Raw genomic sequence first — 17088 nt, 5'->3', positions numbered from 1 at the left:
ATGATTTTTATGCTTTGCTAAAACATGTGGGGGCGTTGAGAGAGGATTTAAATGCAACAATCCCCCTCCTCTTTTATTTATTTTTTTTTGTGAATCTCAGCGTTCTTTCTGCGAGCCTCTGATGACGACAGGGCAGCTTTAAGCCTGGCAGTGCCCACGGCAGGCTGCCGTCTCAGCGCTGCCCACTCTCCTCTGTGCTGGCATGCTGGAGAAAGCGAGGGTGGGGTTCCTCTCTAACAGACCCTGTCATTCCTAGGAAAGCCTACATGTCCACCCATGCAGGATTCCTGATAGGTCTTCATGTTGGGGATGTGAAAGTGCAAAGATAGGGATTTTATTTTCAGTAGGTGATGGTCTTCATTTGGCAAGGAACCAAGGATGTATATTTAGATAAACAGACAAATCACTTTCTTGAGCCTTTATATAACAACCAGGGTCAACCAGTGAAACATACCGTAATATGCATCTCATTGCATATTCAGTGTCATCAGGTGGGTGTTTCTGGATTAAATCAGTATATTTGGCTGGGATTCAGGAAGTTCATTTCCTTAGTAAAGGTCCCACCTTGTCACTATAACACCCTGTTAAGCTGACCTGTGTCCCACCCTGTTCACTCATTGCCCATTACTACACAGCACACATGATCCATGCAAACATTTGAAGAGGAAAGAATTATAAACTTCCACTACCAGTGTGGGATTGATTATGCATATTCAGTGGAATGAAGGGAGGCAATAAACCCAAGTCACCATCTCACACAGAAGAATCATTTGCACCTTGTGAGGTATGTCTGTAGCATGCAGACCACTACAGCGGCAAGGGGTGTTGAGTATTTGCACAAGTTGCAGTTTTGCCCTGAGTTGGAAGGATCACAACCCAAAGGCTGCACCTGACACATTAATATCTCATAACCAGTACTTAGATTTTTCCTGTTTCTCTAACATTCTCTCTGTGATTTCTTCCTTCCACTCATCCTTGCTGTTGTTACAGCAGCATAGTATTCCTTTACGTTACATTTGGTCTAAGAGTGGAGGCAGCAATAGGGTTGAACTGTATGAGATTTTCAAGGTATGATAGCCATCTCAGAAAATATCATGGTTTCACAGTATTACACAAGTACTATTGTTAACAGCTACAATGACCCTTAAAAGAATGGGGGGAAGGGTTTTTTTTATTGCAAATGACTGTGCCAGTTGACTGACCAGCAATTGACCCTAAAAAATAAACTGAGTTAGAAACATGATAAATAATAAAAATAAAAAACAGTGTGTAACTATATCATGTTATATAACTAAAGCATGTTAGTTTGCCTGTTAGCACCAGTAGTAGAGAAGTATTCACATCCTTTACTTAAAGTACTAACAACACACTGTAAAAGTAGCCCACTCTGTTACAAGTAGAAGTCCTGCATCGAAAACGTTAAGTAAAATTAAGTATTATCATGAAAATGTACTAAAAGTAGAAGTAGACCACTAAATGCATAAGAATGTTATACTATTATATCATTAACAGCCTGTCACTCATGCATTGTATTTGGTTGAGGTGCAGCTCTTCTGGACTATTTTGTATTGAAGTGCAACTACAGATTATTTTCATTAGGGATTAATCTGATGATTATTTTCTCTTTTAATCTGTTGAGTGGTTTGTAAAACTTGTGACAATAGAGACATGGTGTCACAGTGCTCTAAACGAATTTAGCAACAACAGTAGGTGCGCGACAGCGCAGCCAGACTGGTCCAGTCTGTACCTAGACACACACACACACACACACACACACACACACACACACACACACACACACCTATGAGAGCAGAGAAAGTTTGCGCGTGTGTTTCTGGGGTCAGATCGGGATCCGTGTCAGTCCTGTTGTAAATCAGATATTAGCAAACCAACAGACAGTTTGGGAAGTTACTTAGCGCAAAACCGACGTTTATGCGCTCACGCGTTTTATTGATTGGGATTAATAAATGCGCCCCATACGGATGGTTTGGTGCTGGGCTGTCAGCCTCTGTCTCTCTGCCATTTGTCCGCTGCGTGTGTGCGTGTGGCGCCTGTTGCGGAGTCTGACAAAGCAGTACAGGAAGAAAGGTGCGCTTTGCATTTTCTCTTCAATACTGGTATGATTACCATCAATTTCCATACCATGGCATACCGTGAAACCAGTATACCGCCGTAACTCTAGGCAGCAATACGTTCCCTCTGTGACTGAGTAAACTATGGGTTCAGTTACTATGAAATTACTTAATATTATCAATGGAAGGATTGGAATAGATTAGGAGGACCCTGGGAGATGACAGTGGTCAGGTTCCTGTGCAAGCAGCAGTATTGGAGAAAATGATTTTCACTGTTTGACAAAAGCTGTGAGAAAAGAAGGTGATTCACCACAGAAAGCTGACTCAACAGAACCTGAGGAGGCTATTCGCTTTGATTTATAAGAATTTGGCATGCATTTGGCATTAATTTGAGATGCCATCTCTTTATACACAGCAAACTAACTGGGTAATAAAAATACAGCCATTGTTGGAAAAAATGAGCAAAAGTTCATTTTCACATGTTGGAAATGTGCAGATTTCCTACAGGAGACAACATATGAATTATACAGAATTATGACATTCATTAGTTAGATCCACATTTGCAAACAAGCTTCAGCATAGAGGCCATAGCAAAGACTTGGAGCAGCAGCAGGTCGTTAATAAAAATACCACCTGAACCTGTGCCTCCTGATTAGTATTCAGTATTCACACAGAAATTCTATCTTGTCAGTTCATATACGTTGACGACAAGATCTGTTCAAACAGAGATTCATAATCTGCATGGGAAGTGCATCTCCTGCTGTGGATACTTAGACAAACATACAAGATTAAATTTTCTATTTATATGAGCTACAGAAACCCAACATTTGCCAGGGAATTGTTGTCAGATCTGGAGACTGTTCGGTTGCACTTTGGCACAGTAAGAAACTCGTACATTTCCGTGATGTGATCTGTCCAGCAGGGAGATGTCCGCAGCCTCATGACAACCAAAAATATCACCCGGAGGGGAAAAAAGTAGCTCCCGGCAGTTTTCATTTTGTCTTCTTTTGGCATTTTGTGTGCTGTATGATCTAAAGGAATCTTGAGGTCCTCCATTTCTGGATGTTATGGTGCTTTTATATTATCAGCTTTTTCCCACCCTTTTGTATTAAAACAAATTGAACTGCAAACTTTGGATTAAATTCTCAGTCATAGAGCGATTGATCTTTAAATAAGAAAAGTGTGAATACAGGCATTCTATAAGTTTATGAACCAGATTACTTGAGCACTTTTTGTCTTTGACAGTCTCTTTTCTCTTCTCTACTAAGTACTCACAAAGTTAAAAGTGATCAAGTGTAGTTTACTTAAGACTCAAATGCTTGGCTTAGTGGCAGTTTGCCAAAATGTTTTGTGCTTCTCATTTGTCGTCCGGCACAGGCTTCAGTTACACACGTGTCCCAATCCTCTGATTCACCTGCTTAAAGAACAGCTTCAGGGCTGCTCATAATGCTTAACTCTCTATAATGCCCTCCCCTTCATCTCACCAGTGGTCTTATTGTCTTAACTCTGGATGAAGAGACAGTGTTTAAAAAAACAGGTTAATACACATTTGGCACTGTGGAAGTAAAGCATCCTTTCCATGATACATTCTATTCAGGTTTGTCTTTGGCAAATATTTTTCATGTGAGTCCCATTTCTCTGTTTGTTTAGTTACTTTGTCAGTCTTTTTAAATTTATTACCAGTGATTAATTTTGCTTTTGACATTAAAAGGCTATCCGCTAACGGTTGCAGTAGTCGGGTCCATTGATGCATTGATTGGTCTGAGAACGGGATGATAAAACTGCCTTCCTTGTCATTTTCCTGATCCTGTAGTTTGGAAGCAGAGAAAATGTTATGCAAATGATTTGTTAATCCTTTTACATTATTTGTTCCATTTCTCACTTTTTATTTTCATGCTCAATTTCTAGTACAGCGAGCTGACAGGCAGATACCCTCAGATTGCTAATTCTTACGATAGAAGAAACAAGTCAGGCATCCATCACATTTAGAACATACTTGCTTCAATTAATTAATTTGACTTGAATGATTTGCCTGAAAAATGCACCAGAAAGCCCTTCAAGTACTTCACTTTAGAAACCTTCAACTTTAACTTCTTCTTTTTTATGTGTGTTTTCTTAAATGCTTTCACCAGCAGATTAACACTGACTCTCACAAATAAGGCTATAACATCAGCATAAGTAGCTGAGTCTAAGCCCAAAGAGCTGTTGCACATGAAAATGTGACTAGTGTTTTTCTTTTCCTATAGTTTTGTTGTCCCAAAGGCTGGTGTTAAAATAATAAGACAGAGGTAGGATGGTCTTAGATTCAAGAAGCTTAAAATGCAAAATCTCAAATAAGCCCAATTTTCCCTGGCCAATCACATTGCTCTTTGGTGGGTTTGTGTTGATCGTCTCAACTGACTCACATACCACCCCTCCCCAAATGAAAACACTAGAGATTTACGTGGATTTTCAAAAAATGTATCTAGACAGTTATCCAGCTTAATCTTCTTAACATATTAAAGTGATTTGCTTCACCCTGAAGTGGCTGAAGCTGCGAGCTCACCGCCCCTCATGGGACTAAGACCTGAGAGGCATTGTGGACATCTTTGACTATTGAATGGGAGAGGTGGGCAGGAGTCAACCTGCTCCTCAGCTGTGGAGCTGTGGCCGTCCCTGCTGTGTCCATTTTATTTATTTTTTTGTTCTGTTATTAGTCCAACTGTTGCACTCAGTCAGTGTTCTTAGGCACATGGCTCTGCCAGCACTGCCCACACTGTGGTGTGGAGGTTTGGAGCGCTCAGCTTTTGAGCTGAACTGAAAGAGCTCTCTCACAGAGTAGGTGTTGGCAGGATGCTTTGTTTCTTTCTCTGAATGTCATGAGAGGTATGGATAATGAGAAAACTGAAGCACAGTGATGGCATGATTTCTCAGGGTGCCAACTTTATGCCCGGCTGCAGATATGGTCATTCTCACATAGAGAATACGCTTAACCTTTTCTTCAGACGTGACACAAATCTGGGAATCAGTAGTGACGTTTGCAGTGTGTTTTTCCTTTAAACACCACTTCACAGGCTGGGCAGCTAAAAGGTCTTGGTCAAACTCAAGTGCTGCTAATGTTCTTATTTGGCATAATGCTCTATGGATGTGCTCCAGGCCATTGGTTTTGTCAGAGTGAATCTGTAGAGCTGTAAGTTTACACTTGGAGACATTGATTGTGGCTGAAGCTTGAGTCTGTTTGTTGTCTTCATGGTATTTAACTTTCTGTCAGTCAAAGTCAGACATGATGGGGTCAAAGTAAATGTGGCTGTGCTTCAAGCACAATTTATTTTATGTGGATAAGAGTTTAAAGAATTTCCTGACCTCTAAAGACATTTTCAATTTTCACTTGTTTTATTTTTTTTTACACAAATGTGCTTTTAGTGATACATAAAGATAGGTTTTTGGAGGAAGATTACCTACCCCATTAAGACACCATTCATTCTGACCGGCCACAAGTTTTAAACCTCTGTTCTTGTTGTTCAGATATTTAAGTTAATCCTCAAATTAATGAACTGTAATGTGGCTTGTTCTGGTTTGATTTTCTGTGGGTGACATAACACATGTGCTCAGTAGCTGACTTGCCACCTAGCTGTTCATAGCAGGTTTTCTCACTCTTTGGCTTGGTCGCTGCTGAAATATTTGTTACATATTGAGAGTAGGCATCAACATTAGCCCAGTATGACCCCAGCCAGTCATTCTCCACAAGTTACATCCTGAATACCAGAGACTACACTCACGCGTTTAATATGTTATGTATGTTTAGGGCTGCAACTAATGCCAATAATTTTTTTGGTGAATTTAGTGGTTTGTCTACAAAATATCCAGTTTAATCCAAAACTTGAAAATATTCACACACACAAAAAAAAAAGGTGCAACAAATCCTCACATCTGAGAAGCTGAAACTTCAGAATATTTGGCATTTTTCACTTGAAAACAAATCATTGATCATCAGAATAGTCCCAAATAGATTTTGTGTAGAATAATCAAATAATTGTTTCAGCTCCACTTTTTTTCAATATAATTTGGATCCGTCTGTGAGAGACGGTATAACACTGTATGTAGTTAGCAACCTACAAACAAGAAGATGCAGTAGACAGTGATGCCAGATGACAGCAGAGAGTGTACACAGGCACATACAGTGACAGTATTCAATATTCAGACTTTTTTGCACAACAGTGGCTGCATTTCTAAACTACTGTATGTCTAGTGACTTCAGTTTGCCACAGGTGGACTTGAATCTCACATCTCGAGGGTAATTAAAGCAAGCACGATGCTCTTGGCCACAGTTTGGAGCACCACAGCAAAAATTATGGATACTTTTGTGAGACATTTTATTTTGTGTGTTTTTTTTTATACATTTGCAATTTCTAAAAACTTTTCACTTTGAATGTAGATTTATGGGAAAAAAACAAAGTTTGTGAACAGCGAAGGAGTCTGAACACTTGTGCCCAGCATGTGATGCCCATAATGATTTAACCGTGTCATTATGTAAATGTGTCCACTCATTAGGTTGCCTCATGAAATGAAATGTAGTGTTTTGCTCTATCTCTTATTTAAACTGCAGGTACTTGACCTCTTGCACTTGGACTGAATGTCTGACAGGTGTTAAAATCATGCGCATAGGCTGCTCATGCAGTAAGTTGTTGAACGTAGCACAGCTCCACACAGACGAGCACTTCAAACAAACTGTGAGTGGTTGCTTCTTTTCATATCACAGAGAATAGGAGAAATTGATTGGAACTGGGAGGCTTTTCCTCTACCATAATATTTTTTTCTTTAACAGCAGCAGCTTAAATTTAGTTGTTTTTTTTTTTCCTGGCTTTGTTTTTTATTTCTTTGTCCAAATCCTATCGAGTGGTGCTTCAGGTTTTTCCTTGAGTAAAAAGTTGATATTGTTGTGGGGAGGGAGAAAAGACTTTTTTCATGTGTGCAGGAATGTAGATTTCTTCCCCCCATGAAATCCTAATTGTGCCTTGGAGGGCTGGTAGGGTATCTCTGCTTGCCTCAGCTCAACAGGATTTGTGTCTGTGTATGTTAGAATATGTCTCTTAGCTTGAATGCGTATATAACCCTTTCATTGCAAAAGCTGCTGATTCTTCATATTTGCCAATAGGCTGATCCTGTGTATCTGTAGCCTTTTGTGGAAGACACTCAAAGTTTTTGTTTGGGGAACGTCCATATTTAATGTTTCCCATAAATATTTGATATTTGCTAAGAGTTAATTCATATAACAAATGGACCTCTTTTTGTGGATCAGCCATATTTTAAAATGAACTCCCTGAGCGCAGATCTTGCCAATAGTGTCTGGTCAGATTGAGAATATATTTTAGGTCAAAACTACATCTGTCCTGTGCACCTCTTGAATTATGGCTGTGCATTTGTCTGCGCAAATCCAGGATAAGATCCTATCTGCCTGCAGCAACATATCCTCCTGGATTTGGACTGTGTGTGTTAGGCAGGTTATGGTTTACAGTCATATATATGTGAAGATTATTACTGTAGTCATTAATTGGTAATTGAAAGGAGATTAGGATTACCAGTCCTATAGAACACTCCAACATCTGTCCTTCCTCACACCTAACAACGTTACTTCAGTTTTCCTTATTTCAATATCAGTTCAAGTTGCCAAAATAAAAAAGGCTGATTTATTCAAATGAATCATCAACACTGGAAATGATTCAATATGTGCCACATTCAGATGGGTGATATATTATTCCCCTTGGGGAGAGGCAAAGATGGAGCTGTGGAGCTGTTTTATTTGTGCTGTCTTTATCAGTGTGTCAGGCAGAGAGGCTGAGCTTGTTCTCTATGAATGGACAAGCCCTTGAACCATAAACCTGTACCTCCTCTGATAACAGTTTCTTCATTGTGATATAAGTGCCATTCTCTGTGATGTCCTCTCTGACAGCGCTAAATATATCAACGTACACAAAATGATCTGTCAGATGAATTATTTTATTTCAACCTGTTTTCCAAAGCTAAGGATTTTGTGCTGTGTGCTCTTTTGAATAAATTTTGTGGAATTTTTTTTTTTTTAAGGATTCAAAGCAAAGCACAATATTGCTTTCACCAAGCTTTGCTATTCATGCTATTAATGTTTTGCCTGTAGGTGAACATTTTTACTGTAGTTTGTTTCCCTGCCATAGTTTGTGCTGTATATTGTTAATTTGCTATTTCTGCTGCCTGGATCTCAGACTGCTTTGACGTCTGAGATTGCCACATCTTCTAAGGTGATAAGAGTGCTCCCTGAATTACTCAGAATCCGTGTGATGACATGGCCCTGATTGTCAGACGGGTGGGCTGGTGACACTGGAACACAGACGGTGCTTGTCTGTTTGAAACATTCTGCTTCAAGCTTCCAAGCCCTGGGCAGTCCTTTCTCCCAGTCTCCCAACACCCAGCTTCGCCCACTGAAACAAGACTATTCCATACTGGAAAATCCGGCCCTGTCAACTGGCAGTCTGGACTAGGTTCAGCCCACACGCCAAGTGCCCCCCCACTACCACCGCTTCCACCCCTTAATAGACACTAGAGTTTGCCACCCCATGTAGATGCCTTTTGGTCGCCATCCATGGATGGCGTCAATAGCATCTTCCTACACAACAGTGACTGAACGGAGGGCACAAGAAAATGTGGGAATAATTTACACTTTCTCACTGTACTACCATCAGAAACCATAATTAATCATGATAGAAAAAATGTGGAAGCCATCTTGGCTGGTGAAACACACAGTGCCTGTGAACAGCCCTGACACCTTTAACAGCTCTAATGGCCAAATAGGAATGGGTGTCAGAGTGCTTACAACTAAGCTCTCTTCATAGCAGCCTGTATCCCATCGTCTTCAGAAATGTGTCTGCTGCGTGATGCTTTGCCATGAAGTGTAACTGTTGTAAGCCTTTCATATATTTTATTTTTGCAATTATGGTTAAAAATGTTGCAGTAAGTGTCAAAACATATGTAACAATATCAGCTATTCTCCTATAAAAAGAAACAACACTGATAATTTTTCTCAGCCCAAATAAAAAAAACATTCATAAGAATGAAATAGGTGCCAAAATAGCATCTGGTGACCGAGGCTAAGTTTTCTTGTTAGAACATGTTAAATATAGGCTTTGGGGTTTTACAGCTTTGAAATCTGTACTTGTGCATCGTGTAAACTTGCTGTTTTAAATCGCACATACTCTCAAAACATCCACTAATCCCAGTAGCTCTGTATTATTTTACTTTTTATCCTCCACATTCCCCTAAGTGCTTTTAGAATCAAAATAGCTGATTTAGATTCCCAGATCCGGGTGAAGTAATTAGAATGTGCACACCATTAACTTTTATAAGCTACACTTCTTGGTAAAATGCAGATCTGTGACTCTAAGTGTGTGACATGCTTGACAAACTAATTATGGATAGGAGTCCAGTCCTGTAATTTTCCCTGTTTGAGTGTGTTGTGTTCTCAGCAGCCAAACTACATGGCAAAAATGTTTCCCTCTTGCCTCATTTAGCACGGCCTGAGTCGTAGGCTTGTATCCCAGTGCCTGCATGTTACTTCAGAGTAACTGTTAGTGGTAGTTACTGTGCATTTGCAGAAATGCTTTCACCGCAGTGAGTAGGTGTATGCGTGTAAAACCACCACTAGAAAGTGTCAAAAGCCTCAGCTAGCAAGATCGCATCCAGGGTAACTAATAAGCTTAACATGAGCACGACTGTGTTCGCAAGCATGGTGCGGTGAAAGACGTCTCCCATGTTCAGAGAAATGCAGAAATGGTTCCTGAGGCTGCTACTAATTCCTTCACCCCCCTCAAGCTTCAATCAGACTGTGAACCATCTTACTGTTAGCTATGGTTTCATAGCAGTACCCAGCTATACTACAAAAGTACAAGGCTGTTAAAAGAGGACAGGCTGCATTTGAACATTTCTAGAATTTTTCAAAGAACTGTTCATTTGAGGTTTTAGAGGCCAAAGGTTACAAATGGATATTGCATTGTCTTGTCTTACCTTCTGCTGTGTGTTAATTTAAGTATTTTGATACATATTTGTTTGTTCAAAAAAAGTTAGTCGTTATGTAATTATGTAAACTTGTGTGTTTCATATTCCACTGATTCCTCACAGCTCCGTTGACTCCTCACAGCTCGCTCACCCCTCTGTTTGGCTAGTTAGTATGAATCTAGCACAGTAGCCACATTGTCTTTAGGCCTGGAATGTGCGTTTGTATACACATGTGACTTTCCCTTGACCATGTGGCTCCTAGAAGTGTGGATTTATAAGCCACTTCACACTCCACTCCTGTGTGGGAGGGAGGCTGAGTTAAAAATAGGCAGGTTTGGGGGTAGTGAACAGCCTGCACCGTGTGAGGCACTTAAGAACACACTGAGTATTGGCATCTTCTTTCCATATCATTTATACATGTCAATAATCAATCTGAATGTTAAACTGGTAACTGTTGTTGTTGTCTCAGCTGCATCAATAGCACCAAAGTGGCAAGAAGCACTCATATTGTGTGTTTGTGTATTATAATAGCTGGCAGTGCGAGAGTGGCTTCACTTCCAAAATGCCACCTTTAGCTCAGTGACCCTATGACCCTATGTGTATGTATTTGTGTGTGAATGTAATATCTACATCTCCTTAATGGAATCTTAAAGAAGTGGGCACTTGCAAGAGAAAATGCCAAAACTGAAACAGAAGAGGTTGAGATAATGCTTTTGTCTAATACAGAACAGTTTGAGGGAAATCGAACTGCTGCTCTGACTAGATTCAGTGTTAACATGTTATGTTATCTTGTTAAGTCTCAAGTGGACAAGTTACGTTTGCTTCTCTCAATATTTAACCAAAACCTGGGATACTGCACTTCCCGTAATGCCCATATGTCCAAGTTTAAGTCTACTTGAAAGCAATAGACGCTTTTCACCTGCAAGAAAAAGTTGCTTCACTTAACAGTTCCCATGTTTGATTCAGTCCTGAGAGTTCTAGTTTTTCTGACTAATCTGCATTATTCTTTTGCCTGGAGGTTTTTGGTTTTGCTGTTTATTTTCTGGTTTAAAAAGGAAGATCTTTTACATGCTTGTTTACTCTGTAGTCTTTCCTTCATCCTGTGTTTTCTCCTCTGGTTTCTTCAGTTAATTAATAAGTCCCTTAATATTCAAAGTTTGCATTGAGTCCTGCCTTTGGATTCCAGACCTACAGTGCCATCTCAGTTGGTGGCACCCAGTTTGCTTTGTTTATGATTGGTACTATCCCAGCCCAAGCCAAAAATATTCAAACAAGTGATTTTCTCATATTTTAGAAAATGCCCTTCAAAGCCTTAGAAGAATTTAAACTGCAACTGTTTTCCTAAGCTGAGTAGTAGCTAACTCCCTTGACTAGGAAATTGAGTGTTATAATTGCTGGAGCCTTGTCTCACATATTGTGTACCTGCGACATGCAGGCAATGGATAAGGATAATCACCTTTATCGGCCAACTATGTTACACACAAGGAATTTGTTTCTGGTACAGAACCGATGGCAGCCACCTGCAGCGCCAACTCAACTGATGGCTCTAACCATCAGGGGCAACTTTGGGGGTTCAGTGTCTTGCCCAAGGACACTTCGACACGTGGACTGTAGGCACCGAGATTCAAACCTTCAACCCTCAGGTTGGGAGACGACTGCTCTACCCACTGAATCACAGTCACCTCCCCAGCTGTTAGCCGTTAACTGCTAATGTTATGTTTTGGGTGACAATAGCTCGACTAGCTTGCTGGCAAGCTAGCTACATAGCTAACCTGAACCATTTAAATGGACCTGTATGAGTGGTCGTGTATGTTTTGAAAGACCCATTCATCCACCTGTCGTCCGCTCTTAAACCTGTTGATCATGCAACAGTTCTAGGTTTCTAAGCTGGCATTTGTATTCATAATCATAACAAGACCTTTTTATCACTAGAAAAATAAAATATTGGTTGTCTAGATTCCCTGAAATTCACAGGGTCTTCCTCACTCAATTCCTCTGTGGCAGATTTCCGGTCAGCTCTTCACGATTAGGTTTTGTAATGCTGCTTGCAGTGAGGAACAATGAGGTTTCAAAGCTGCAGATGAGAGGTGGCAGAATGAGGGTGGGGGTTCTGGGGGAGGGGTAAGGTTGGTGACCTGTAGGTGAATGGCATGGCCCCTCTTCTATCTCCATCTCATCTTTGAGTCTATGGCCCCCCACTCTCTGGTCAGGATTCAATTACTGCTGCCTGGCTGACCCCTGACCTCCCCTCCACCAAGATGAACCTCATCTTCTGACCCTGATGGTGGTGTCACCATTAACCTTCTCCATTACTAACTCTTCTGCCCCTCCTTATCACCTTATTGCTTTGTCCTTAGTATAAAAGTCCACTTTTTTCTTTATGAATTCATCATTTGAAACAAATTTAATATTCCATATAATTTAAAATCAATCTACTGTTTGGCTGCAAATACAATGAAATTGCACTTGAGATTAAATTACTAATATAGCCATATAGAGATTTTGTTTTTCTGTATTAACAGATAAATCTTTCAGCCTTGCTTTAAGATGCCCTTGATGGTACTTAAGCCATCGCTGTCTCTTAATCACAACACAGATACCTGTTAATTACCAAGCGAGTTCAAGTGTTTTTGCTACTTAAAACAGGGATTTGGGATCGATGCGTTGTGTTGCTTGGGGTTGACTGGTGAGCACAGTTGACCATTTACTGAAACTTGGTGGGTTTTGAGCGTAGAGGCTGAAGGAGCTGAAAAGCAGGAGGATAAAGCAACAGGGTATATTAATAGGAGGCTGCATGAACGACATTGTTTGGTATTGGGTCAGGGATAAAGCATGAACTTGTAAACTCACAGAGGGATCTCTCCTCCCTCCCTCTTTCTCGCTGTAACTCATTCTCGCCCTTCATGGTGTCATCAGTTAGCAGATAGCCCAGGCAGCTCTATGAGAGCAGCAATTAGAAATCTCTCTGATTCTCATCCCCAGCAGAGTTCACTAAAAGGTAAGCCAGTAGTTTACATACTCAGACACTGGTCTTCCTCTGCCTTTGTTCTTCTGTTGTTCAGATACTGTATCTTTTCAATGCTATTAGCATCAAGTGGGAGTTTAATGTCACCTCATGAAAACACAACAATAAAAAAATGTATGTGAACAAACTGCACCTGCATTTTTATAATGTACACTCACTGGCCACTTTAATAGGCAGACCTGTACAATTGTATGCACTTCAATGCAACACTTCCACCTTCACATCTTTGTTTATGAAGCTCAAAATGTTTCAGTTTTTGGTGGAATTGTCATCAATGTTGTCAGCCAATGTTGCATAGATTTTGTATAATATGATGTCATGGGGTAGGACTGGATAAGTTTGACTTCTTCCTACTCCATTCAAACATGTAATAGGTGTAAGCAAACTGATTTTGAATTAGCATTGGTTGGATATGTGTAATCATGTGTGTTATTGTCATTTGTTCATTGTTCTGTTCTGCATGTTTGAAAGAATCAATCAATCAATGTATAAATTCAATTATATGTTAATTATTGAGCTCATAGTTAAAGGTGGTGTTGTACTGGACTACATTATATTTAGAGGTGTTCCTAATATTGTGACCCTTTCATGCATGTAGCTAGAGAGGACACAAATATAGAGACACCTCTAAAGACAGATGTTAAGGCAGAGGTATTGCATACAGTTGTACAGCTGTAGCTAATAGAGCAGTCGGTGAGTGTATAATCATGTGGCGGTATACAGTTCAAGGTGTCACTACCACTGACTGGTAGTCCTGGCAGAGATGCCCAGCCAGCTGCAGGGTTTGTTCCAGCCGCTGATGTCTGAGATGTGATCCCAGTGAGATGTTTTACCATGATCACAGCAGACAGTGGGCGATTAATCCCAAGAGAATACAGGCTCAATCCCACACCTCCACCTTGCACCCAGGAGCTTCACGTCCTCTGTAATGCCTGGCCCCAGGGAGCTCTGAGGTCTGGAGGCACCTACCCAGATTTCACTTGTGCTGTGGGCTCTCAGATTATTTGACAAGCCCTACAGAACATAACAGAGTGGGCAGCTGACCTGTCACTCTTTAAAAACTCTAATCAAAATTACCTAGATAAGGGAATAAATTGCCCTGTAGTGATAAAACAGGCCTTCTAGGGTGGGTACAGGTACATTTGTGTGTTCTCCAAAATATAGAAAATCATCTGTCACCAGTGCAGCATAAAAGCAAATGTAATTTACAATTATTATGAAGGCTCAAATGTTAGGTTTCCTCATTAGAATTAACAATTAATAAAATGTTTGCCTTCCAGTGTTCAACTATGAGAATTAGTTCCGTTAAAACATGTTTTGATATACATTTAGTTTATTTGAGCCCTGAAATTATTTCAGATGGCAGAATATGCATCTGTTTTTCCCTGGAGTCTTTCGCACATATCTGTGCGTAATTAATGTGGATTTTGACAGATGGAGAAAAAAAAAATGTCCTGGTAAGAGAGAAGGGTACATGCCACAATGTGTGAAGTGCAAGCATGGAGGGAGCTTCTTGTATTATTTGCCGCCTGTGCCAGCTGGACCAGCCAGATTCTTACAGGTAGACACTTGAGCACTAAATATGTCCAGAAACCATTAAAATCTTAGTGCCCATGTAGGCAATGTAGGATATGTTTTTGTTGTTACATTTGGAAATGAATGTGAAATGTTCTTAATGCTGTTAGGAAAACTACACTTGTCCTATACAATGTGTCTCTGTCCATGGTAACTTTCATGAAATATTCCATAAAATGTTATTTCTTTCAATGATAATTGTGACTGGAGGTCATTTTTAATTTAAATGCTTTAAATCGCCTGTTAGTGTGCGTGTGTGCATGTGCTGTTGTTTGAAACCATGTTATTTCTGAATGCATCAGGGTCTGACTTAAATATTAGTGTAACTACATTATCACAGTGTCTTTGCCTGGTAGCAAACATGCACAAATGAGGATTACAACTCTTGAGAAGGCAACAGGTCATGGTTGGTAAGCTGCCCGGGGGGGTCACTGATATAGAGTCACTTTTGACAGGCTGTGGAGGAGGCTCTATTGTTGCTGGTGTGTCTGCATGATACCTTCAGGCGCTTTCACTGAGACTACAGTATTATCCTATTATTAGGCTTAGTTGTTTACGCTTATTACTGATTGTCAGGTAGGCAGAGAATCCTTCTGAAAATGAGCATCTGCAGAAAAATACATGACTACTACTTTATCTCATTCAAGAACATGGAGTTGGAATAATATTTGAGGCTCTTAAGAATGTCTCGATAGGACACAACAAACAAAAATATAAGGTTTATGTTTACATACTGTTGTTTGGCAGTCGGCGTAAATGTGTAAAAACTGCATCTGTTTCATATGTATTAAAGCTGATATCATCATGGTTTTGCTCCACTTGAAAGTGCATACAGTATACACTAAGAGGACATTGTGGATTGAAACAGCCTCGATTAATGTCTCTGTTTGTAGAGGAAGTGAACAAAATAAAAAAAGCCCATCATATGGTCTGGCAGATTTTGGGCACCAGACCAGGGATGACAAATGTGCTCTCGCAATAATTCAATCTGCTCTCATAATTCTCTAACTTTTAGGGACAGACAGAATGAAAATTTTCCGGCAATTAAGCCGCCAAGTCAACATCCAATAACTGTGATCAAGTGTTAGTTAAGATGGTTTTTTCTCTCACTTTATCTATTGACAGATTGGGACATATAAAGATACTGGGTAAGTGGCAGAAAGTTACTGTGAATATGTTAACGAGAGGAGTTGGTATCAGATCCAAAATGCTGTCATTTTGATGTCACAGTAATGATATCAAGTTTAAGGAATAACAAAGAGACAGAGCTTTTGCTAAAGGAATATAGTAGTTTGTGATTATCACAGCTACAGTATATGTTATCATGCGTGTCGTTGCCTTTTTAGACAGTTTTATTTCATGCTTTTTATCTTGTATAGTGTTAGTTTTTAAAAACATTTGATCTTTTAGCTGGAGTAAGACTTATGATCACATGTCAAGGCAGTAAAAGGAAAACCAAGCCTTATGGTATTAACTGACTTTGTGAGTTTTCTGTATTCAATTGACCACAAAAACAGCTATGTAAAAAAAACAAGCCACCAATTTTATGATCAGAATAAAATTCATTCTTTACAGCATTTTCAGGTACAGTAAGTTAAAAAAGTAAAGTGAAGCACCTGTTTTGAAGTATTAAAAAAAGTATTGTTAGCTGCAGAGATGGCTGTCAAGCCTTGGGCAATGTGATGCACAAACAACACATGGCTGCATTTAAAAAGCAAAAGGGATCAGGTGCCGCTGTTACTGGAGCTGCCTCTGGGCCAATCACGGTGTGTGTGGCACTGCTGTAAAGCCACTTTGTGTTAAAAGTAATAATATATGAATTTCCTTCTGTTTGCAGAAGAAAATGTATGTTCTGGTGATGGTTGATCCTGATGCTCCGAGTCGCACCAAGCCAACATCTGCCAGCTGGAGGCACTGGCTGGTCAAGGACATACAGGTACTGTAAGTCTGCAGTAACCTCTGCTCTCATTTAAAAACATCCTCGTGTGTTTTGGCAATATGGACACCATTTGTTATTGGATTAGGAGCTGGTGGTGTAAATCTATAAAGTAGTGGTTAGATTTTTTTTCCTTGAAAAACTGTGCATTTTCATAATCTTGGGGTCTCACTTGGTGTGTCTTGTGTTTACATCTGCACTGGAGCCGATCACAAGGCTAAAAAATTATGAATGGTTTTTAAGCCTAACTTGGTGAAAAAAGGATGCCAAGTTCAAAAAATGTTAATTTTTCATATCATGTATCTTGTGCAATAAATGCCTGTGACAAAAGTGTGGGAGTAAGTCTTTCTAAATGGCTGTGAAAGTTTGCAAGGCCCTGTCAGCAGCAATTTCCCTCTGCTGCATGGAGCCTGGGACGTGTCAATGCAGGCGTGTGAGACTGAGATTGTGGAGAGCAGCATGCGAGGCACACACTCTTT

General features: G+C 40.0%; 1 protein-coding gene across 3 annotated transcripts in view; it reads left to right on the top strand.

Moving 5' to 3' along the window:
• The window catches only part of pebp4 (phosphatidylethanolamine binding protein 4), a 49038-nt gene that overhangs the window by 6135 nt on the left and 25815 nt on the right, over positions 1 to 17088 (top strand). For all 3 annotated transcript variants that reach the window (XR_002274481.1, XM_020594376.1, XM_020594377.1), the window contains exon 4: positions 16511 to 16609. Coding sequence is in view for 2 of the 3 variants with exons in the window: in XM_020594376.1 (XP_020450032.1) it covers positions 16511 to 16609 (99 nt within the window). In the remaining variant the exon portion in view is untranslated. The remainder of the gene's footprint in view (positions 1 to 16510; positions 16610 to 17088) is intronic.

The sequence above is a fragment of the Monopterus albus genome, unplaced genomic scaffold, assembly GCF_001952655.1.
Source record: "Monopterus albus unplaced genomic scaffold, M_albus_1.0 scaffold23.1, whole genome shotgun sequence".
Lineage (NCBI taxonomy): Eukaryota > Metazoa > Chordata > Actinopteri > Synbranchiformes > Synbranchidae > Monopterus > Monopterus albus.
Note: the sequence above shows the minus strand (reverse complement) of the source record. Positions and strands in the feature narration are given on the sequence as shown.